Below are 24,195 nucleotides of genomic sequence, written 5' to 3' on the forward strand. Positions count from 1 at the left end.
GGCTTTGGAAGCAGGAGTGCTACTTGGATATGCAAAAAATGTGCAGAATTGTCCTTTTGGTGCTCTTCAGTGTAGGGACCAGTCTCAAATACAAAGTGGGAAAAAAAACTGAGGCACTCAAAAAGTACAAAATAATTAAAAGCCTTTAATACCACATGGCAGATAAAGTTAAAATACGCCAACGTGTTTCGGCGCTTCGGCCTTCATCAGGGCAAACTCGAGTTGGTTATCACAGTGCAGATTTAAAGTAATAGGTGTAGGTCACATGTTCACAGTGGGCTGGCCCACAGTCCCCTAGATACATGATGGGACATGTAGGCCTAACAAACCTTAATTATAGGCTAAACAAATTCAAATACAATTATACAAGACATACAAGGTACAAATCCCAACAACCAATACATAGATAGATACATTATATGAAAATATTATAAAATAGTATAAAAAGATACATAGTGTAAGGATATATATAGTGCGATAACTCAAAAGTGCTTCAGCTATAGTTTGTATAATATATTTAAGGGCTAGTCTTAAATAATTTCAAGAAGACAGGGATATAGAACAAGGATCGATTACACGTTTAAAACTTGTAGTTTTAAAGGAAGGGGGAGAAATCTAACTCTCCATTGAGTCCTGGAAACTGTGTAGCCTTGACAGTGTAGATCCAAAAGGTCTCTCTTTGTAATAGTTTTTTCAGTCTATCTCCTCCTCTTATTGTTTCTTTAATATGTTCAGTTGCACAAACTTTTAGGCTTTTACAGCTGCCATGGTTGGCTTCTTTGTAATGCACGGCCATAGGATAGAGGGGGTTATATGTCCTTATAGCCTGTTTATGCTCAGCCAGTCTGTTTTTCAATTTGCGTTTTGTTCGGCCTACGTAAAAACGACCACATTGGCAGTCAAGTCTGTATACTACATAGGTAGTGTTACAATTAATTAATGTTCTAATATAAAAACTTTGACCTGAGTTAATGTCCATGAATAAGTTCGTCTGTTGTACATGTTCACAAAAGGTACAGTTACCACATCTGTAGCAGCCAGCCTTAGTGTCCAACCATGTCTTTTGTTTCAAAGGAGGGAGATAACTGTTCACTAGTCTATCACTGAGCGTAGGGGCTTTTCTAAAGGTGATGGTGGGGGTCTCTGGGAGAGCGTCTCTTAGGGTGCTGTCGCTTCTTAATATACTCCAGTTCTGTTTGATTATTTGTTTGATTCAGTTTGCTTCAGTGCCATATTCAGTTACAAAATACACTTGATTAGTACTCACATTTTTCTTTGGTTTCTGAGTCAGTAGTTCTTCTCTATTAAGACTTTTGGCTCGATTGTAGGCTAAAGACAAAGTACTGTCTGTGTAGCCTCTGTTTTTGAATCTACAGCACATATCTTGGCATTTTTTCAAAGTTAGACTCAGTATCACAAATCCGCCGTAGTCTTTGAAACTGACCATAAGGGATATTCTGAAGCAACCATGGGGGGTGAAAGCTGTCTGCTTTTAAAATTGCATTTCGATCTGTTACTTTTCTGAAAATTGTGCTATGTAAATCCCTTATAAATATTTAAATCTAAGAAATGTATTTTCTGAAAAGGAGTAGTCTCCCTCATTTCGCATCATTTGCGTTTTTTATGGTTAGGTCTTTTTCGTTGTTCTTCTTTTCTGTTTAAAGCTGAAGTGAGACCTTACATGTGGGAGTAGTGTGACTAACTGTACTTGCCGAGCTTGTCTTTATTCAAATGTATAGTGAGGAAGTAGACATAGCCCGGAAAAACGATATTGCTGTTTATTCAGCTGCCAAAAGCAATGCGCCTGCTGCCTCTCTGTTTTCTGTTGTTTAAAGGTAAGAAATAATTTCATATTTTCATCAAACTTAGAAAACATCCTGATAGATCAATAATAAGTAAACAATGGCATACAAGAACAAAGGAAAGGAGGAACTGAGAGATTACATGGTTGACAAACTGAGATAGAATAGCAACTGTGTAAACATGAGAACAAATGTTACTTCTAGTTTGATGGGTTCAAAAGTGTCCAAACTGTAGCTGTTACACTGGTGAATAAGTGAACTAATCAGCTAATGATATAGAAATGTTTGAAAATTTGAAAAGTAAAGGATGTAACTGTGTAGCATTCAGTCAACGCTTATTCTGAATCAGTCCGTTACCAAAGAAACAACTAAAGCTACAGAAATATGATGAACAATACTACAGTCACTGAGTAAGTAGATTGTAGTGGACAAGCTACTTTTCCCTTCTCCAGTTTTCTCCAGAACTATAATATCTTTGTCAAAACGTATGGGGGCAAGAGTCATTAATATCCTATTAATTATTCACTCACAATGAACTCATTACTGTATTACAACACAAAACCCTGCATTTTAACAATATAAATGTTGGCTTCCTCTGTCTGTATTAAATATAACTGGCCTTTAGAATGTTGTAATGTTACTTGAAACCCAGCAATACCAGGTGTCACAGTAGGGAAAGGCACTTCACCCACATTTCTAGTAAGGATGTGACAAACTCATTGAGTGGAAAAGCTATTTAAGGCTAATGTATTATTATTATTATTATTAAGTTCTGTCTCTATCAACCATAAGAAATATCGCTAAAACTCCAGCTTTATTTTCAAATGTCCTGGTCATAGAAATATTAAAAGTTAAATGCATTTAAAGAGAAATGTCTCACTTTATTTAAAGGTAAATTGTATAACTTTTCTGGTGGAGGCTCCATCAAATGCTTTTCTCCATGGTGATGTTATTGCTTTGTCTGGAATGTTTCACAGTATAGCATTAAACTTTTCTATCTTCACGGAGACCAAACAAGACCAATTTACAGGACTGATCTGTGGAGAGGCAACAGAATGTCTGTTTTTCTATAGGTATTTTTGAACTATAAAATCACCTGTAATTGAATAAATGTAAGGTAGAGCTGTTTAATGTCATAATATGGAACATTACAGGCAGAGCAATGACACCTCCATAGAAACGATAAGAAGATGGAGGCGAACCCCGTTCAAAAATTACATAGTGCACATTTAAAATACAAACTAGGTGATCCACTGTGTCCGATTATAGATAAGGACATTGAATTGATATGTCAAACTGAAATAATTCACTGATCAGGAAAAAATGACAGAAAAAAGGTGTAAAGTCCATAAAAACAATAAAAAACCCTAAGAGATGACTCCTGTTAACCTAAATGCACTGTGTCTCTGTAAAGGAGAAGTGAGGATGTGGTCACAAGCAAACTAGTTTCACAGCACATGTTTCATTTTTCAGATGCTCCTTTATTAAACTATTGCTATACTACTGTAATACTACTATTTAACCAGTACTAGTCATTAGGATATCATATGATTTACAAACATGCAGAATAGTAGGGTAGTACTCAGGAAATTTCACTTTTCTATTATGACAAATAGGGCCTTTGTCCCATTTTAAACTCACATTAATTTGTTTAATTTCACAGTAGTTATTTGTTACCATATCCTACCTAACAGTTTGATACATAATTCTGGGTTCTTGTTTTGTTAAATTATCACATAACACACTGTAACTTTAAATATATTTAATTACTCCACATGGTGTGGAGACAAAAGAGGGTGTGTGCCCAAGGACAGCCACATTTAGGGGAGCCTCTAGTTGAGGTTTTATGCCAGACCATGTGGAGGGGAGAATTGGTTTCAGTTTCTTTGTGTTTCATTGTTTTCGTGCATTTGGGTAAATTATTTTAGTATTTTAGTGTTTAGTTTATGTTGAACACATTGATTTAAAAAGGGATGTAGGCCCATGTAAATGGAAAAGGCTAGCTTTAGAGTTTTGAAAGTTACCTGTTTAAGGAAATTATACTTACCTGATGAAGGTCCTTCCTGTTGGGGAGTGTGTGTATATAAGCAGCCTATTTTCATCAATTAGAGGAAGAGACTTCTGTGCAGTTGGGTTGGGTGTTGTTGCTGTTGATTTAATTTAAGTAACTTATTTTATTTATTTTTATTTATTTGTTAGAACATTTTATTGATTTACTTTACCTTACACTGGAAGTCTTTTTTAATAAACTGTCTGGTCAAAGACAATTTTTAGTTTTTAGTCTGCCTCTTACTTTGACCATGTTGGGACATCTATGAACGTGCTTTGAGTAATATTTTTTTAATTGAAGTAACTCTTGAAGTAACCGCTGTGAGAGAGTCTAAAGTGACAAAAGCTTTATGTCGACAAAATGAAATGATTTGAACATTTGTGTTTCTTGCTCCTCTCCATCAGATATGATTTTGTCTAAATTTTGTGTCTATCCTTTTGAAAAGATCAGGTTTGGGGCATTATTTCATGTTTTGTCCTACATCCTGCAGAGTTACTAAAATAAAGAAACACTTAAACTAAGCTGTGGGTGGATGTCACTGACAATGTGTTAAAAAGTACACAAATAAAATGAAAACTTCAGCAGACACTTCTGTGTTTAAAAAGCAGGCCAAAACCAGAATTAGACCAGGACTAAACTAGAATTAGATAAGAAATAAACTAGGCCTAAACCAGACTAAAAGGGGGTAAACCAGAATTAAACCAGGACTAAATCAGGCCTAAACCAGAACTACAACAGAACTAAACCAGGACTACATAACCTAAAGTCTACTCCAAGACTACACAGCACTAAAATCAGTAGCAGTTACAGTAACTGTGGAAACACCCTACAACATTACGCCTTCTAATGGCTATCAGCTCTGATCTGTGTTTTTCTAACTGTCTCTAACTTTTTATCATGTGTTCCAGTGTCTCGTGCTGAGGACCTCACCCCTGTGTCAGCATATGTGGGGGAGAATGTCACGCTGCGTTCAGGTGCCGATCCAAAGTGGGAACTTACAGACATCACCTGGTCTATATGGCCCAACACCACATGGATTGCCACATATTCAAACGATGGACTTAACCAGAACCAATTTTATAAATACATTGGGAGGCTTCATCTGAACACATCTACAGGTACTTATAAAACAACACATTTTTATTTTTTAACAAAAATAGACAAAAAACAAACACACTCTTCCCACACCTCACCCCTCTCACAGATAACTAAACCAGGACTAAACCAGAATACTATACACATAAATCAACACTTTTTTTAAAGGTACACTGTCACTGTGTATGTTTTTTTTTTTTCACCACTCCCTTCTTAGTTTTTTTTATTTTTTGTGTCTATCCTTTGAAAATATCAGATTTTGCCCATTATTTTATGTTTTGTGCTTCAAATTACATTAACGTCATAGATGAAGTTACGTCCAGATATTACCTAATCCTTGACTTGAGTTGGAATTTTCCAAATGCTCTTGACTCTTAGTTGAGAAATTTCTTGGAAAACTATACTTCTGTCAAAAACTGCACTTCCTGTTCTGTTTATTGTGTATTGGGAACATAGACTGTATAAAGAAGTGGACAAAGCGAGTGTGACTTCACCCATAGCGTTCAGCGCCACTTAAATGATGCTAGCGAGGCTAATGGATGGATCCATGTGGTTATAGGAGCTAATTTGGAGCCAGGTTCTTTATTGTGAATATGATGTTTTTGAATGTTGATGAACATTTTAAGACCAAAATGACAAGAATCACTGCAGTAGTTACAGAAAGAGGGGCAACAATATAAGTCAATGGGAGCCAGGATCAGTAGGAGCCGAAAGAGGCGGCTAGCACAATAGCTACGTATGTCCATTTATATATACAGTCTGTGATTGGGAATTAGTTGATTTGTGCTAAAATAAATCCATAAAGCCATTCTTCTTTCATTTAGCCTGGGGTTAATTTGGGTCACTGTTTATGTCTGGGCACAGGGTGACCTATATTTGCCTTGCCCACAAAGGGTCAGGGTGGAGTCAAGCCCTATATGATCACACAGGTGCCAGTGTACTGGGTGTATGGGTGACAGGAGGTCACATGTTTTTTACCGCTCTCTTTCTGGCTGGTGGGTAAAGAGTGGTTAATTAATGGTCTTTAATATTATTGAACATCTATCCACCCATTCTACTCCTTTCTGCTCTATAATGTAATGTGCCAACCTGGTAGTGCGTTAGGCCTGGATCCCCTGCATCCAGAAATGACAAAAGGTTAGGTCTAAAATTGTCTTTACACTCACCATTGATTAAAAATTGCTAATTGCTTTGTCTGGAATGTCACAATTAGGGATGGGCCTGATTAGTCGATTAATCGATAATTGATCATTAAGAATTTCGTTGATTACGTTCATTTTAATCGACAAACCGAATGTAGGTTGCTGTGTGTAGCGTAGGGTGACCAAACAGGGGTCCGTACATGGAGCTCTCTGCACTCAGAAGGAGCGAGACACAAACAGTCGGTCAGTTTGCAACGTGTTGAAGTACAAATGCGTATTTAACGATGATTTGTACAAAAGAATTCCATGCTTTCTGTTGCGTTCGGGACAAGTGTGAGGCCATGTGCATAGAGCACAAAGCAAGAAATTAGTTTTGGTGTCCAGTGGGAAAAAGCACTAGGACACCGAAAACATGATAAATCTTTGCCAGGTGAGAGTAGCGCAATGTAGATGACGAGTCTCCACCTCCCACCCCCGTACGCTGTCCTGGTTTTGACAAACGCAAATATGGTCACACTAAAGGCCGGGCGTACACTGTGCGATTTTTGACCCTTTTTGAGCCGATTTTTCGCTTGTGCGATTGTTTTGGGGATCGGGCCGAGTTTTGGCTTCATCGTGTGTCGTGCTTCGTGTAGTTTACATGGGGTAAAGAGAACCGATTAATGACTCACGACCAGCTCCCGATCGACATTCGTAGGTCGCAAGAAAATCAAACTTGTTTGAAATCCAGTCGCCTCTCGTGAGGATTTCGCTCTGTTGAAGTTGTTCCACGAGCCGATTTGCCGGAATCTGGCAGACTGCGCATGCGCGGACACAGAAGCGGCTCAGCATTGTGTCTCCGCACATCTGTGGTTTTACTGTATTCCACTGAGTCATGCCGCATCAGTGCACAAGAGCAGTTTTTTTTTCCTTCGCTTAGTTTATGCAAATGAGCCATGCGGTTAAGTTTCGTTTTCGTAAATTGCGCAAATCTTATAATCTCAAAATGGCTGATAGAGTGGTTACGGTTTATATGTCGTAAAGTTGAATTTATTTATGCAGATTAGTAGTGCAGATAGTAATAATAATGATGATACATTTTAATATAAAAACGTTAATGATTAATCGATAATTGATCGTTAATTCTCCCGACGATCGATTAAGAAAATTTAATCAAATGCCCATCCCTAGTCACAATCACAGTATGGTATTTAACCTTTCTCATGGAAACCAAACCAGATCAAGTTACAGGTCAGATCTGTGGAGGCAATCCCGTTTACAGTCTGAATGCCTGTTTTTCAAGGTATTTTTGAGCTTTAAAACTACATACGTGAACAAATTTAAGGTAGAGCTCTGTAATGTCATGGTGTAGAAAATTCCAGGCAGAGCAATGACATATCCATAGAGACAAGCAAGTGATGGACCCCCAACCAAAATGTTACACAGTGTAGCTTTAAAACCAAAATTCACAGTTGTAATAAAGACATCAACAATAGTTTTTAATTTTGTTCTCAGGGGATTTGATGATAAAAAATGTGACCAGTGCAGATGAGCTGGAATACACTGTTGATTTCTACAGCTCTGATGGACGTAATCAAGTTAACAAAATCAAACTCAACATAAAACGTAAGTATTCACCACATTTACTGTAAATTATTGTTACTTTTATAACCCCCATGAGAACAGGAAGTCTAATAATAATAGCATGATTAGAACCATAACACCAAGCATCAAGATATTTATCCAGTCAGAATGCAGAATGAGCCTCACATGACACTGTACTCACACCATAAAGCTGGAAGTTGAACTGAAGTCAACATAGGCAAAGCAGAACGATATCACTGAGGCAACAGCCAGTCAGAGAACACCATTTGAGCTTTCACATGAGGCCTGTTTAAATACTGAGAATTAATCCTTTATCTACAGGTTTAGGCACTGGCAACACAGGTTCAGTTGTGACTTTAGTTCCTCTGGCTACATAGAGCTCCTTTAATGCTGAAATTGCATACATTTAACCAAGACTGCTTTGTTTTTTCCGGATATCAAAAGCTTCGCACAAAACACTGCTTTTATGTGTCTTTTAACTCATTTTGCATCACTGTAAATTACATGTATCAAATCCATTACTCTTATTTGAAAATGAAAATAAAATAAAAAGGAAGAAAGAAATTATGTTCTATACAATTTAGTCTGCAAGAAACACACTGAATTACTGTAAATGGATTTCTTATTTGGTAACTTATCGTTTCACTTGTGTCTGGAAATGTAAAAGTAAAATTTTCTGTGTCATTTCTTCTCTCTTAGAGCAACTGCTGGAGCCTGTCATTGAAATAATTCAAAAGCCAATAAAAGACAGCTGTGTAGTGACCCTGAACTGCTCCTCTTCAAACACTGGGGTCTCTCTGTCCTGGAGATCGAACCCTCGACTCCAAATGGAGTGGATCACTGGATTCAATAGCAACATTTTCCTGGCCATTCTCGATACTCAGAGAACCATAGACATCACTTGCATCGCCACAAAAAACATGGATAACAATACACGCACCATCCATGTGAAATGCAGTGAGAAAAGTTGGTATATTACAGTATATATAATCTTGTCCAGAGGTGGGTAGAGTAGCCAGAAAGTTTGCTAACAAGCAATACTTCAAAATAATATTACTCAAGTAGAAGTACAAACTAGTGGTCCAAGACATTACTTCAAGGTGCATCCATGGAAATATTACCATTTTGCCTTGATTATTCCATAATATCAAAATAAATTTGGGAATCACAAAGGAGACAGGTTAATGGTCAGATCTATGGAGAAGCAAGCCTGCACATGGCTAAAATTCATGTTTTTTTAAGGTATTTTTGAGCTATAAAACACCTGCAGTTGAACAAATGCAAGGTAGATATGTTTAATGCTATACTGTGGAATATTCCATTTGAAGAAATAACATCTCCATGGAGACAAACAAGTAGCCGATCCTCTACTAGAAAAGTTACTCAGTGCACCTTTCAGTAAGAGTAAAAAAGTATTTGGTAAAACTATTCAAGTAGGAGTATTTAGGAGATTTATAAATTCAAATTAATGTAATTTAACAGACAAAAGGTTAAATAATGTACAAAATCTTTTTAAAGGATACACACAAAAATGAGAAAAAAAAACGAAATAATATCTGAAGGAGCGCTACAAGAAACACAAATGTTCAATGTTCATTTCATATTGTTACATAAAGCTTTTGTCACTTGTAGACTTACTCACAGTGGGAAGAGTCACAAAAACTTTGACTCAAGTAAGAGTACTGTACTGTAATAAAAAATATTACTCGGGAAGGAGTAAAAGTTGCTGCTAGAAAAGTACCCTAAAAAGTACAATTTCTTTAAAGAGTTGCTCAAGTAAATGTAAATTAATACTACCCACCTCTGACCTTGTCTTGTCTTGTCTGTGTTCACATTTCCTGCTGTAGTCCTGGTTTGATCCCAATTTAGTCCTGATATAGACTAAGGTCCTGGTTTAGTACTCTTTTAGTCCACGTTTATTTTCAGGATTTTATTTTATCATTTTAAATCCTAACCCTCACCCTGAATATTTATGAATGTAAATACATTAATGTATCTGGTGGAGTGTTTGCCAGCTGCTTGTCTCCATGGAGATGGATGTTATTACTTTTCCTGTAATTTTCCACAGTAGAGCATTAAACAAGCTTATCTTGCATTTATTCAATTAAAACTCATTAAAATTCGAATACCTTGAAAAACATACAATGCTATTGTGAGCAGGGACATGTCTCCATATATCTGTCATGTTACTTGGCCTGGTGTCATCTCCTGCTTATTTTCAAGAAGATTCATTCTACATGGAGACAAACAAACAAAAATAAATAAATAAATAAATAAATAAATAAAATGAAATCTATAAGCAGTCCACTCTGATCCTGTTTGACCTTCTGCTCTGTACTGAGAGTACGAGTCTTGTAAGTGAGTCTTGTTTGTGCCATTGCCTATCAGGCTGCTGAATGTGATCCTGCACACGGCACTTTGTTGTGGACTGATGAACTCTTTGTGCTTTTACTATGTTCTGCATTTATGAACTATACTTTTTGCACAGCATTGATGGCAGCATGGTGGATAGCCTAAGGACAATAAAGTTAATCTATGAATCTTGAAAGCAGGTGGTGGACCCTCCACTAAATAAGTTACAAAGTAACTAACACAGGAACAAATTCAAACAGTAAATATTAGCGTGATAATAATAATGGATGTGTAGTTGAGTTATACAAGATCTGTTCCACTTGTCTTTCAGCTGTTGATTCATTTTAAGATTACAGCAGTAATGAAAGTAGGACAATGGCTCTGGGCACATGCCACACACACACACGTGCAGTTTGTACATTCAAAAACTACAGACAGCTGCTCCTGCTCCACACCTCTCTGTTGCATTTACTGAACTGTTTTTTTTTATGATTTCAGGCTCACCTCCTCCATGCACCACTGTTACTTCCCCTACTCTCACACCCCAAGGAATCAGAGATCATATACTGGCAATTAATGCTGTGGCAGTTTTTGTTATTTTGTGCACATTATTTTTTTTTGTAACTAAACGAAGGTAAGATGTGCTAAATACTACATAGGTTTGCATTTGGGGAAAGAGAAGGAGTTTCTTTCACTGTTGCATGAACTAAAGGTGCACTGTGTAACATTTCTGGTGGAGGTCACCTCTGGCTCATGTGTAGATGTTAATGCTTTGCTTGGGATGTTTCAATATAAGGCTTTAAACGTCTCTGTCTTTCATTCATTCAGTTACTGGTGATTTTGTTGCTATAAATACCTTGAAAAGCCTTTCCACAGATCTGACCTGTAACAGTTAGTCACCTGCTTCTTTTCATGGGGATGTGTAGGTTTAATGGCATACTGTGGAACATTCCAGGTAAAGCTAGAAAATATCCATGGAGGTGATGCAGGTGACATACCCTCCACCAGAAAAGTTACATAGTGCATCTTTGACATAATTTTTCAATACAGTTCGCTTGATCTGGTGAATCAAAACCATAGACTGTATAAAAATGGAAGTAAATAATATTCTAGACACGGTAATCTAAATAGGAAGTAAGCAAGCTCTGCTCCACTTGACTTAAAAATAGAGGCCTCTCTCCCTGTAACTGCCGCTGTCAGACTTCTCATTTTGGTCTTAAAATGTTCATTTATACATGCCCTACATGATCCTGGGGTTTTTATTTCAAATTTTTTCCCTATGTCCTTAATCAAGATAGAACATGCAGATTAGCTGCTATAACTGCTGTCCTCAATGAGCTTCATTTTTTGTAACCGAACGCTCTGGGTGACATCACATGCGGCCATGCCAGCTTGTCAAAGCCTGATCTCTTAGAAGCTAAGCAAGGCCGGGTCTGGTTAGTACTTGGATCACTGGGAAAATCAAGTGCCACAATGGGGCGCCAGTGACAAAAACTGTTGTTATGTCCTTAGGCAAGGCACTTCACTCACATTGCCTAGTATGAAAGTGTTGTGTGCATGAGTGATGGTGTTGGTCAGAGGGGCAAATGGCACAGATTGGGAGATTGCCCCAGGGCAGCTGTGGCTACAGTAGTAGCTTACCACCACTGGGTATAGAGTGAATGAATAATGATCTGTAAAAAAGCATCTTTGTGACATATGTCTGTGAAAAACGCTATGTAAATAAAAACTTACTTACTTACGTCCCTCAATCCGGTTCTGTTATACCTGTACAGTCTATGGTATAAACTGACACCTTTCTTCTTACCATTCATATTTAAGGGACTGTACTGTGCAAACTTGATTTCTGTGAGCTTTTAGCTCTCTTATAATGTTCTTACCTCATCAGAAACATGTGTTTGAATAAATCTTTATGATTAATCTGTTTATATCTCCAAAGCTCAAAATGCTCTGTTTCACTTTATGAAGTCATGAAGCAGTAGTTTTCAAGTTAGCAGCTACCTTTTACCTTTTTGTTCAGTAGAGATTGGCAAATCCAGGGATCAAATGATGCCCCTAGTGAAGGCATAACAACACACACAGAAAAAAACACAGTTGATGGCTTTCTGTATTACCATATGGCATCACAGTGTCTCCTGTTTGAGAGAAAAACGACCTAAATATGCAAAGTCCTGATGAAGGAACAACATTATAACAAAATAGTGTATGAGCTATTTAAACACATCATAGATCAAGTTACCAAACTAATCAATGCTAATCAAGGTGCACTTTTTAGAGGACGTTTGGGTTCCTGTTCACCAGAAGGAAGCAATACTAAGTTGTAACCTTTAAGGTAAAAACTTCCACTTTTCTAAAAAAAATAAAAATAAAAATAAAAATTTAGAAAATATAAATGTTTATTTTTTTTTCTCCAACAGACATTGGAAGTTTTACAGCACTGTGACATTGAAATGTTTATTTATTATCAATAAATATTATATTTTTTCACATTTGTGGATCAGTTGGATAAAATATTGGTTTTTGCTTTATGTATTTTTGGATGATTCCAATATGGTCAATGTTGTGAAATTTTGTATCCCCTGCATAGTACACTGCAAGGACACTGCCTGCTCATTGTTGACATTTTTCTGTGGTTAGCTCTGGTGTCATCCAACTAATACACAATTGGTCTTGTCTTTAACATTATTATTTGGGTGTCTTGAAAGGTGCTATTTAAATGTAACGATTAATTATCAGTTTCCTTGGTCAACTCATCTCTCTAAAGTAGTATGCTTATGCACTTCTCATTTTATCTCGGCCAGCCTGTCTCCAGCCTGTCTCCAACCTGTCCTCCAACCTGCCCTGTTTAAACCTCCTTGTGTGGAAGCATAGTGAGGCTTGAACAGCCAATACTAATGCACAGTGTCGAGTATTTTAGCCCCAGATTGATGGTACAACTCTTTACAACTCTCGCTAGGACAACTCTTATTTTCTTTAACAGTCAACAACTGATATTTTGCAGCTAATGTCATCAAAATTTCCTGGAGGTGTGATGCTAACTGAATGTACTACTCCGCCTGAAGGTCTGTTACTCAGATTGGACTTTAATCTGACATTTATTCACAATCTGAACTCACTTGTTTGAAACTACAACATTTGATCTGAATTGTGTGGTTAAACAAGTCTCTCACACATAACATTGCAGTCACAAGCTAGCTATTGATCACAGCCTCCTGAAAATGTGTAGCTTAAATCCATTTTGTTTTTTTTGTTTTTTTTCAACAATTTACTAGTATGTTATTATAATGAACTGTATTTTTACTACTGCACTGCACAGTTACTGAAGAGATATATTTTAAAGTAAGTTTCCTTGAGTAACTTTATTTTACTTCGAGTATTGGGTGGATGCAAGTAGCGTAAACCTGATTCTATATATAGGCCTACTTTGTGAAGGGCTTTGTAGTGTTGTCACGATAATAAAACTCAATTTCGATACTAAGGAATACACTCAATACTGATCCTTCACTCTTTATTAGACAATAGAATGCAATTTTAAACATTAAAAATAGTACTTTTTTTGTATGACTATGTGGCCTTATATGTGTGTAATATGTCAATCTTCCAGGTAGGTTCAAATTTTTGATATTAGTCTTAAGATTGATTAGTTCCGGATTTTTGATATTTTTGGAAACCCCATTTCATTGTAAAGTTCAATTTAAGTATTTTTTTCACATTTCACTAGTCTATGTGGTTAGCAGTTTGCAAGCTGCAAAACAGGAAGCTGTAAAGGTCACTATGGAAACCACAACATCCTGCATGTCCTGTGTGCAGAGCTACAGCCTCTTTGTTCCACAAGTCAACAGCATGGAGAGAAAAGAAAGAGAGAGAGACACTGCAACATTTCCACTGCACATCTCAGTTACCTTTCTCAGTCAAAGGTCTCAGTGCAGTTTCACAGGAGGACTGGCCAGGTAGGGTCAGCAGATCTGTGTCAGGGCAGTTTGAGGAGAGGAAGAGCCAGAAGTGCCCCTCCTCTGTGTCCTGCAGTATCACAGCAGCCTCCAGGGGGCGCCAGGTGAACGCAAAAGGAAGGCCTTACTCTTACTCGCTCTGGTGTTTTGCTTGGTGATTAAACGGTCCAAATAACATGCCTGGAGTTGTGTTTTGTTTCATTCACACATGTCTGAGTAATCACGCTTTATATCTACATCGCTCTCTGCATCTCCAAAGCTCAAAATGCTTAGATCTTTTAATTTAATGAAGCAGTAGTTTTCAAGTTAACAGCTACCTTTTACCTTTCGTTCAGCAGAGATTGGCAGCTCCAGGGCTGAAGTCATTCAAATGATTTTAGTGAAGGTGGAGTTTAAAAACACAGTGGAGCACTTCCTGTACTGCCGCATAACAACACAAGGTGGAGTGTTTCCAGTCTGAGAGAAGGACTCAGCCTAAATATGCAGGGTTTATGTGTTAAACAAGTGTGAATGAAACAAAACACAACTCCAGGTATGTTTTTGATGAAGAAAAGAAGATAATATGGGCCCCTTAAGTTCATCCACAGCTTGATATGGGCTTCAGTGATTTGAAGTGAATTGTTTAAGAGAGTTGCAAAATGTAGAAGCACTGTTTCAGATCACATGACCTCTGCAAATGAAGCCTTGTTTTGGCTGTGCTAATGTATTTCTATCACATGCAGTTATGGCAGAGAGCCAGCAGATAGAGCTATCCTGTACTGATTCCTGAGGTTTCAAACAGTGCATCACTGAACAAGCATGATGCCCTATATATACCACTAGGTAAAACTACTAAAAACTCCAAGGATGCAAGATTAACATTAGCTGTTAGCTAGTTAAACTTCTCTAACAAAAATAACCAATACCAATTACAAAAATAAAATCTGAATCCAACCACCTAAGAAAATATAACCTAAATCCCAGTTAAAATCCAGTGCTACTCTCCCCGATGTCCAATGCATAGAACAGGACTGGAACTCATACGGAGCCCTGGGAATCTTTTGGCCAGACACCTGGACAAAAGATATGGGTAAAAACCAAACTAATTTAATAGATTCATGGTAAAAGCACAACAATATTCACCACATACACACGCATGCCATATTCACACTTTAAAAACATAAACTATACACACACGTGGACACATTCAAGGCACCACAAATTTAAAATAAACACAAAGTTTTAATAAACAACTGTAGAACCATACAAACATGGGCAAATGAGCATATGTTGTAAGTGTTCCTGTTAAAGTGAAATGTAAATGTAATAAGGTATTAAATTACACAAAGGGAATAAAAGTGCATATGTGAATACTTACGGGTAAAATAGAGGCCGATTACCTTACATCAGAATAAGTTTTATTGCCCTTATCAGTGAAAAAAGTCACATACTAGGAACTTGCTGCAGCATTAAGGTGCAACATTAAGCAAAGAGTAATACTATAAACTATGATATAATAAAAATGGAGGCATGCATTAAAATAAGGTTAAAAAAATAGATTGATTTGATATACAATACAAAATATACAGTAAAATACATAATTTAATATACAAAATATACAATAAATAAAACTGTCAATTTGACCAGAACTGAAGAGGCCTCTTGGATGAGCTGCAAAACATCTTCGCATAAAAAACTTTTGTCCAGATGATAGAATTTATTTTTTCTTTTGCTACAGCTGATGTAATCAAATTCCCTTGAGCATGTGGTGGTAAATGAAGCCACTGCTGTGCTTTATTTTAACACAATCTGACCAGAAAGAGCTGACTTTGCTGGAACTGCAACAGAAGAGCTGATCTGTGCTCTTAAACAAGTCCCTCTCAAATAATATTACAGACATCAGCTAGCTTGCATTAGCCAACAATTTCTCAGATACTCACACCTTTTAGTTGAAAATCAAACTCCTTAACATGACCATGAACACTCGTATTGATCACAGGCTCCTGAAAATGTGCTGTTTAAATCCATCTTGTATTTTTAAGACTATCTTCAGATTTTTCTGGCTGTGTTTGCTAATGTATGCATTGAGTCACCATAGTAACTGATAAACATTCCACCATAGATACACATGTACAACACCGCCTGCGTGATGTTTCTGCAAAGTATCAATCATATATCACTGCATAAAACAATGCTAAGGTGTTCAAAAATTTGCACAAAATATGACTTTGACAGGAGTGCAGTGAAAATAAACTGCTGTGCAATATGATAATGCAAACAGTATTTTTAAGCCATTTTATGCAGTTCTTGAAAGTATATCATAGAGTATATCTTTACACTTTTAATATTTTAATCTTGTTTACATAATATACAATCATCTGTGTTAATGCATATATTAAATTATCTTTTTGGCATCACATTTTGGGCCATAAACAGAATGAAGAAGTTCATTTTCTATAGAGTTGTTTAGTGTGTTTCCTGTCCATCAGCAGATTGAAAACAAATGTTGACTTTTTTTTTTTTTTTTTTTAAAGCAACATCACATCTCATGTTAAAAAAAAAAACTGCAGTCATTTAAAGCTATCAATGTTATAAGCATGGATCTTGTTTACAACTGTGACAGAAAGTGTACGAGGGAGGTTGAGGTAAAAAGATAGGCTGGGCACATGTAATATCTTCTATACTGTATAGATTATTACTATATTATTTACACAGTTGATACAATTTGTGGCTAAACATACACTTTTGAAAGGTAAGTGTCTTTTGTTTGATGAATAAGAAACAAAAACAAACCTAGAAATCAACTATGAAGTTTCTGGTCAGACCCGGAAGTGACATCATCACTTAACATTATAATTGTGTTGATCCAATGATTCACTTCTGCATTCGATTGAACTGAATCTGGTCGTATACCGTCTGCGGCTAGAGTAAATAAAATAAAATAAAGTAAACATGTTAAATGTCATAAAATATTATAATGTTGCATAAATGGTTTATTAGAGATCTTACTTTATGTTTTGCAGTGCTCATTTTCATATCCACAGAGTCATAAAGTGAACAGGGCTTCATAACCTGACCAGGGATAGAAAATAGTTACACACAACCATTTAAATTCCATTTCATTTTTATTTGTTTGCCTGTATGACATGCCTGTATAAGGTACATTAAAATCACAAAGGTATATGTACTTGTACATTCGTTGGTATCGTTGCTGGTGCTCAAAAGGAGTAGGTTGAAGTTTAAAAAATGTATTGTGTTCTACTCCCTTTTGTTTTACATTAACATGTTTAACATGTTTACATTAATACCAAAATCAATCTAAAAAAGATTTAAAAGTTTTTTTTACTGATTTTGGTCCTAGTTTAGACTAGTTATGGCCCTGGTTTAGTACTGGTTTTGGTCCTGATTTTTAGACTGATTCTGGTCTTGTTTATCATTACAATATCGTTGCAAACTGTAACACTCACCTTACTGCTTGTAACATCATCGATCTCTGCATATACTGTGACTTCATCCAATTCTGAAAAACATTGAGAGACAAATTACACAGGAAGCCAAGAAGAAGAACGAATTATTATTACTATTATTATTTTTTTTACCAGCTTGTTTTTTCCTGTTTCGACAGTAAACCACCGAAGCAATGGCGCTGACAAGTATAACACAGCCCAATCCTGCTGCCACCACGATCAGTAATGAATCTTTAAGAGGAGAACCTTAAAAGGAGGTCAATATTTAAAAGGCATTGCAGACATCATGGTAGAATGGTAAAAAAATAAAAAAATAAAAAAGAATTTTGGTTGTTTGCCAAAATAACTCACTGGCCTACTGTTAATACCTATTTTTGAACAGAGCAGTGTAATAGTCATAATCCCTGTATTTGTGGGTGTCAGCCTTTTGCCATGTCTGTGAGCCTGCAAATACGATGCATTTCAGTAGGTCTGTTTTAACTGTTTTTTGTCCTGGTTTCGTACTAGTATAATAGTTATTCTTGGATTGTGCCTTTGGAAATTTTCACACCAACTTTATAATTTATTGGGTTTATATTTCCTTCCCAGACACCCAAAGCATTTTACATTATTCATTCACTCACTGGTGATAATGTAGTAATATCCCCACCTTTGCTCTTAAGTAGACATATGAATAATGCCACGCCAAACTTCTCAAAGCCTCTCAAAGAGGTGAGACCAAGGAGTAGTGTAACAAATCTCAAGTCTTTGACGTCAAGTCCGAGTCAAGTTCAAGTCCTCTGCTTTGAGCTTCAAGTCTTTAAACTGAAGTACCAAATACAGCTTGTATTTTTGGAATTTATGATTTTTAAACTATATTGTTGTTACATTTATATATGCAATATTTTGGAGAGTTGTAGAAAATCCACATTTTCTTTTTTTAAATGTCTTGACAAGACCTTAGTCCAAATCATTACAGTCAGAATTATGATTTAAAAGTTTTGTCTACTCTGCACTGAAATGAAAGGACTATGGTCTAGGAAATTCCCTCTGCTTTTTAACTATTGCTGCAACACAACAATGCATTTAGGCTAATGAATGTAATTGCGAGAGCCCCTGATATTACTGCAGGACATTTGATGATATCACAAGTCTCAAATCTAAATTGAGTCTGAGTCTATTTTATGAAGTCTCATGTCCTCAGAATAGAATCTGACTCAAGTCCAATCACTACTTACAAGTCCCCACCTCTTCTCAAAGTGCTACACTGTGCTATTACGCAGTCTCTCCACACTCAGTGCTGGTCAAATACTGTTGTAGCCACAGCTCCTCTGATAGAAGAACCATCAGTCACTCAAACCACCACTAACACTCACACACATATCACATTCATATTGGCAAGGTGGGTGAAGTGTCTTGCCTAAGGACACAAAAACTGTCTGGTTTCAAGTACAACCCAGGAATGTCCCACTTTGGCCTTTGAACATTATTTGAACATCTTTGTTAACAGAAATATAGTATAATAATTTGTATGACAGAAAAGACCTTTACTCTACGCACCTTTCTTATCATTAGTTGATTGGCAGTTGATGCTCTTGCTCTCTGACACCTCACTGACCTTATTAGAAACAATACATTTAACGGTAATGGTGCCATCTTGTGATGTAAGAGGGTACTCCAGCATGGGTCCATTGTAGTTCCTGTTGTTCACTGTCCACCTGTAGCTCACGTCTTTGTGAAATTCTGAGCTGCACTGTGTCAGAACTACACAGGAGCTGTTTGTGGTTTGGGTGGTGTTGATGACAGCCACAGTGGGTGTCGACGTCAGGACTTCTGCAGAGACAAAAAAAAAAAAAAAACACATTCAGGGTTTTAACTTCTGTGACCTTTTGGTGTATCATGTTCTACAACAACCCAGCCAACCAAAGTGCAGCACACAACATACATATACATAAAACATTAATAATAGGCTGATAATAATAATGTATTAAAATGTATTGTGTGCATTGTATGTATTGTGTTGGGGTTCAATTTTGTGTACAAGTCTCTCCATGGCCTAGCCCCATGTTAGTGACATATGAACCATCTCACACTCTAGGGACCTCAGAGACCAGGCTTCTGATATAGTCTTGGTTTAGTCCTGGTTTGGTCCTGGTTTAGTCCTTGGTTACTTCTGGTTTAGTCTTTTTTTTAGTCCTGATTTAGTTTTTTGATTACTACTGACCTACTCCTGGGCTACTTCTAGTTTATTCCCAGTTTAGTCCTGGTTTAGTGCTTGGTTACTTCTGGTTTAGTTCTGGTTTAATCCTGGATTAATCCTTGGTTTAGTCCTTGGTTTAGTTCTGGTTTAGTTGCTGTTTATTCATCGTTTAGTCCTTGGTTACTCCTGGTTTAGTTCTGGTTTGGTCCTGGTTTAGTCCTTGATTTGGTCCTTGGTTTATTCCTGGTTTAGTCCTTGGTTACTCCTGGTTTAGTTCTGGTTTAATCCTGGTTTAGTCCTGGATTTGGTCCTGAATTAGTCCTTATTTTAGTCCTTGGTTACTCCAGGTTTAGTTCTGGTTTGGTCCTGGTTTAGTCCCTGATTTAGTCTTTAGTTTAGTCCTAGGTTTAGTTCTGGTTTATTCCTGGTTTAGTTGTGGTTTAGTCCCAGTTTAGTCCCAGTAAAATTTTTATTCTGTGCCCTTCTCTTTTAATGTAAATTGTATGCGGTTTTGACTTGTTTGAATTGAGTTTTAATGTTTTTCTTATTCTGTAAAACACTTTGAATTACTTTCTGTATGGACTGAGCTATACAAATAAACCCTAAGTTAGAATATGGAAAACACCTCCCCCAGAAATAACTGACCTAAAATGAAACAAAGAAGAACAGAAAGGAAATGATGACTGTTCACTGTTCCACACATTATGCACACAAAGACAATAACAAATGCACTCATGCCTCTTCAAAACTTACATATGTTTTTTTTTTAATGTTTGTTTATTTATCAGATGGATCTTACTTAGTTTCAAACAGCAATCTTGATTTTATCTTTTTATCTTTGTCACGTCTACAGAATTGCATGTCCTTATCTGACCAAAGTGCTGTTAGGAAACTAAAACCTCTAACTCAGTTTCAATACTAAGGAATGGAGTCTTTATTTAAACAGTAGAATGTGATTTTCAGCATTAAATAATAGTACTTTCTTTTATATTAGGCCTACTCTGCAGTCTTGTACTGTGTCTGTGTAATCCTTCAGACGTCCAGGTAGGTTCATAATGGTCCATGGGCATATACTGGTCTATGCAGCCTTATACTGTTCTGATACAGCTCAAGATCATTCTAAAGCTGTTTAGCAAAGGTTCATTTCTGTCCTGTGAATGTGACTGTTTTTAGTATCAATAACTGCTCAAATATCTAGTTTTGATACAAAATTTATTATTGATTAGTGTCTGACTTTCAATACCTCTGACAACCCTTTCTGTCAATATCTGACAGAAAACCCACAAAACATAACTCCACAGAAAATATCCAAATGCTCATTTAAGACCAAACTGCAAAAGTAGCTCTTTACTTTAAAATCAATATGATTAAATATACTCTTTATCATCAGTATAAATCAGTAGACTCAGCCCAGTTTAAAGAAAACAGACATGCTTTATCTATGAATTAAATATTAAACTGTAACAGAGCTCAAAATGATTTTACATTTAGTTATTTATAAATCTCAAGCTTGATCTAAGACAGCGTAATAATAATTTAAAAAAAAAACAGGTTCATTGTCTTCCTGTCCAGTGGTATCTCAGTCTCACCATAGCATGCAGTGGCTTTTCAGTTACTTATTTTTACTGTTAAAAATGGCTACGTGACCTTTTTTGTTTTAGAGATGTGTGACTTTGTGTCTCAATGCTAATGCTAACTTTAATTAAAATGTTATACCTAACATAACAAAATAAAATTTGTAGAAAACATGGCTTTATTATTTATTGGTGTAGAGTATGTCAGCATATGCTGTTATTTAAGTATTTATTAGGCATTAGCACTAGCATCAATTAGCATTAGCACTAGCATCAATACTCCCTTTTTAAACACAGAAGAGTCCTCCAGTGAGGTTTTCTCTTCATTCAGATTAGCATTAGCATTAGCATTAGCTTCAAGGCACAAATACGTACTTTTCTAAACACACAAGTTTCCTTCTCATGCTGTCATCATGCCTGATATTTAAATATGCATTAATTTTAGAAAGACTCAACTAAATCCTCATAAAGGATGAATGGAGCAGAGGGACTGGATCTGCACTTTTTGAGAGAACCGGAAATATGGACGAGCAGCTCCATTTAGGCCACACAGACAGATCAAAATATTACACTTGTGACTATTACAATACTTTTAACTACTTTTAAGCCATGCACTAACTCTTTTGCACACATGTAAATAATTTTGACTTGATTCTCCTGCCATGTTTTAGAGCAACATTGTGGTTTACAATGAACATTAAACCATTATATGTTATAGTTTGATGCTAAAGACCTGAAACAGCATATTTATGTATTATAGTTTATAGTACTCAAGTACAGCAGATAAAAAGCTATAGTCTCACCTTGTACCACTAGTTTGATGCAGTATGTGGGTCTTTGTCTTGATGTTCCCTGTGAGATAAAAGTAAAATCCCCAGAGTCTGTGGTCTTCAGCTCTTTTAATGTTAAACTGTAATTTGTTTTGTCCATTGTCTCTCGGCCAGAAAACTGATGTCCAGTAATATCTGCTTTTGAGTCTGCAATTTTTTTTTCATTATATTTCCATTGCCCCTTAGTGATTGTTTCGTTGATTGTTTCTGGAGACAGCACAATAGTTCCTCCCTCTCGTCCATACTCTGTTTGACAACTGGAAACCTCAAGAGCTGAAACAAAAAATACATTAAACATTACAAAACTGAAATAGGCTTGGTTAAGATGAAAGGGGTCCATCGAGACATTATTGCTTTGTCAGACATGTTACACAGTGTGGCATTAAACATACATATTTTCCAATTGTTACCACTACCAGTGTGGAAATACCCTGACAAAGATCATCTCTCCACAGATCTCACCCGTACCTTAGCCTGCTGGCACTGCCTTTTTGTCTTCATGAAGATAGACAAGTTTAAATTGCCCATATTACTGTACGCTATTTTGATCTATGTTATAATGTTGTTTCCTCATCACAAACATACCTGGAGTTGTGTTTTGTTTCATTCACACATAATTAACACACAACCCTGCATATTTAGGCTGAGTTCTTCTCTCAAACAGAAAACACTCTGTTCCACTTTGTGATGTCATGGGATAATACAGGAAGAGCTCCAATATATTTTTAAACGCCATACACCTTCACTAGAATCATTTGGGTGATTTCAGCTCTGGAATTGGCAATCTCTACTGAACAAAATGTAAAGGGTAGCTATTAACTACGGCTTCATGACATCACAAGGTGGAACAGAGCATTTTGATCTTTGGAGATGTGGACAGACTAATAATAAAGGATTACTCAAACGTCATAAAATGTGAACGAATGAAACAAAACACAACTCCAGATATGTTTTTGTAGATGTAACAACATTCTAACAAGGCTTAAAGCTCACAATAGGCAATTTTGAGTAGTACAGAACATTTAATGCCATACTCTGAAACATCTCCACAGATACAGACTGTGGACGTTTGAACAAAAAAGTTACATAGTGCATTAAGTAAAACGCAAAAAGAAAAAATATTACTGAGTGACTGACAAGATCGCTATCTATATAAGGAACATATCATTAAAGTGCCTCTTTTTCAATTTTCTATCTATTTATGTCTATCTTTATCTATATCTATATCTTTGTCTATCCACTTTAGCTACTTATAAATAAAGTGTGAAAATTGCATGACAGAGGAGTATATGCATAGTTTTTAGGAGGATCTAGTGTCAATGTAAAACAGTAATAGATTTAGACACAGTTTAAAGCTATACTAAGTAATTTTTAGGTCCATGTTTAGTTTAGATAGTTCTACAAAATTACACGTATTTTTAGCATTTTTGCGAAAGACCTTTCTCCAGGAAAGTTACACAGTGCACCTTTAAACAAAAGAGGAAGTCTAAAACTGCAAGCACGAGCAGACAGTGAACACACACTTTCCTTTTTTTGCTGACAAATACAAGTGCAATGAACTTTAAATACATGATTTTTAATTTTTTTAAACATTATAAAAGCATAAATTGCATGCAAAACAACTCAGACCACAATTTGCATCTACTGTTGTGGTGTAAAGAAGAAGAAAAAACTACACAAACTATAAGAACTACAAAAACTACGTTATTTATCATTAATTTTTAAGGATATTAATTTGCATAAAAAGTGCACTAACCATGACTGTAGATTCCAAGTAGCAGAAGAGCATTACAGGAAAATAAAACTATGAAATAAGCTGACCTAACTCCGAGCATGTCTGCATCTGTACAGTTTCCTCTTCTATGTGAGCCAGAGCTTTGCAAATCAACCACATACGACATGGGAGGTGTCAAAACCGCCTGCTAACCCATGATAGCGCTTTATATTAAGGAGATTAGGTTAGAGTTCCTATATAGGCTTAAATATTTCAGAATTATGCCCAGAGTCTTTATGTGAAACCCTTGAACTCAAACTATAATTCAGCCACATCCTGTTACATGATCATAGCTAAGACAAGTTTTTCACTGAGGCTGTGAACGCTGTTACAGTATATGCATTCTGGTCTATTAAAGGGACCATATTACACTATTTTCTTATAGAGTTATAATGTTGTTTTCTCATCAAAAACAGA

General features: G+C 36.3%; 2 protein-coding genes across 3 annotated transcripts; one reads left to right on the forward strand and one right to left on the reverse strand.

The window, feature by feature from the left end:
- The first annotated feature begins 1,511 nt into the window (after positions 1-1,511).
- si:cabz01074946.1 (carcinoembryonic antigen-related cell adhesion molecule 1) lies at positions 1,512-12,514 on the forward strand. Of its 2 annotated transcripts, none has more exons than XM_020922734.2 (7): positions 1,512-1,835; positions 4,761-4,970; positions 7,584-7,694; positions 8,373-8,630; positions 10,524-10,659; positions 12,301-12,357; positions 12,443-12,514. In XM_020922734.2, the coding sequence occupies exons 1-6, from the start codon at positions 1,799-1,801 to the stop codon at positions 12,347-12,349; spliced, it is 801 nt and encodes a 266-aa protein (XP_020778393.2). In that variant the 5' UTR covers positions 1,512-1,798; the 3' UTR covers positions 12,350-12,357; positions 12,443-12,514. The 2 variants fall into 2 exon arrangements, with proteins under 2 accessions (XP_020778393.2, XP_020778392.2); XM_020922733.2 differs by having other exon boundaries at positions 1,529-1,835; positions 8,373-8,639.
- Positions 12,515-15,257: 2,743 nt separating this feature from the next.
- On the reverse strand, positions 15,258-23,920 carry LOC110158310 (uncharacterized). Its single transcript, XM_020922764.2, has 7 exons — positions 23,761-23,920; positions 21,978-22,277; positions 18,961-19,233; positions 17,554-17,667; positions 17,422-17,474; positions 16,964-17,026; positions 15,258-16,876 (listed from the first exon to the last, which is right to left on the reverse strand). Exons 1-7 carry the CDS (start codon positions 23,903-23,905, stop codon positions 16,829-16,831), a joined length of 996 nt encoding a protein of 331 aa, XP_020778423.2. The 5' UTR covers positions 23,906-23,920; the 3' UTR covers positions 15,258-16,828.
- Positions 23,921-24,195: the final 275 nt, after the last annotated feature.

The sequence above is a fragment of the Boleophthalmus pectinirostris genome, unplaced genomic scaffold (assembly GCF_026225935.1).
Source record: "Boleophthalmus pectinirostris isolate CB_2022bp ecotype Guang Dong unplaced genomic scaffold, ASM2622593v1 HiC_scaffold_20, whole genome shotgun sequence".
Lineage (NCBI taxonomy): Eukaryota > Metazoa > Chordata > Actinopteri > Gobiiformes > Gobiidae > Boleophthalmus > Boleophthalmus pectinirostris.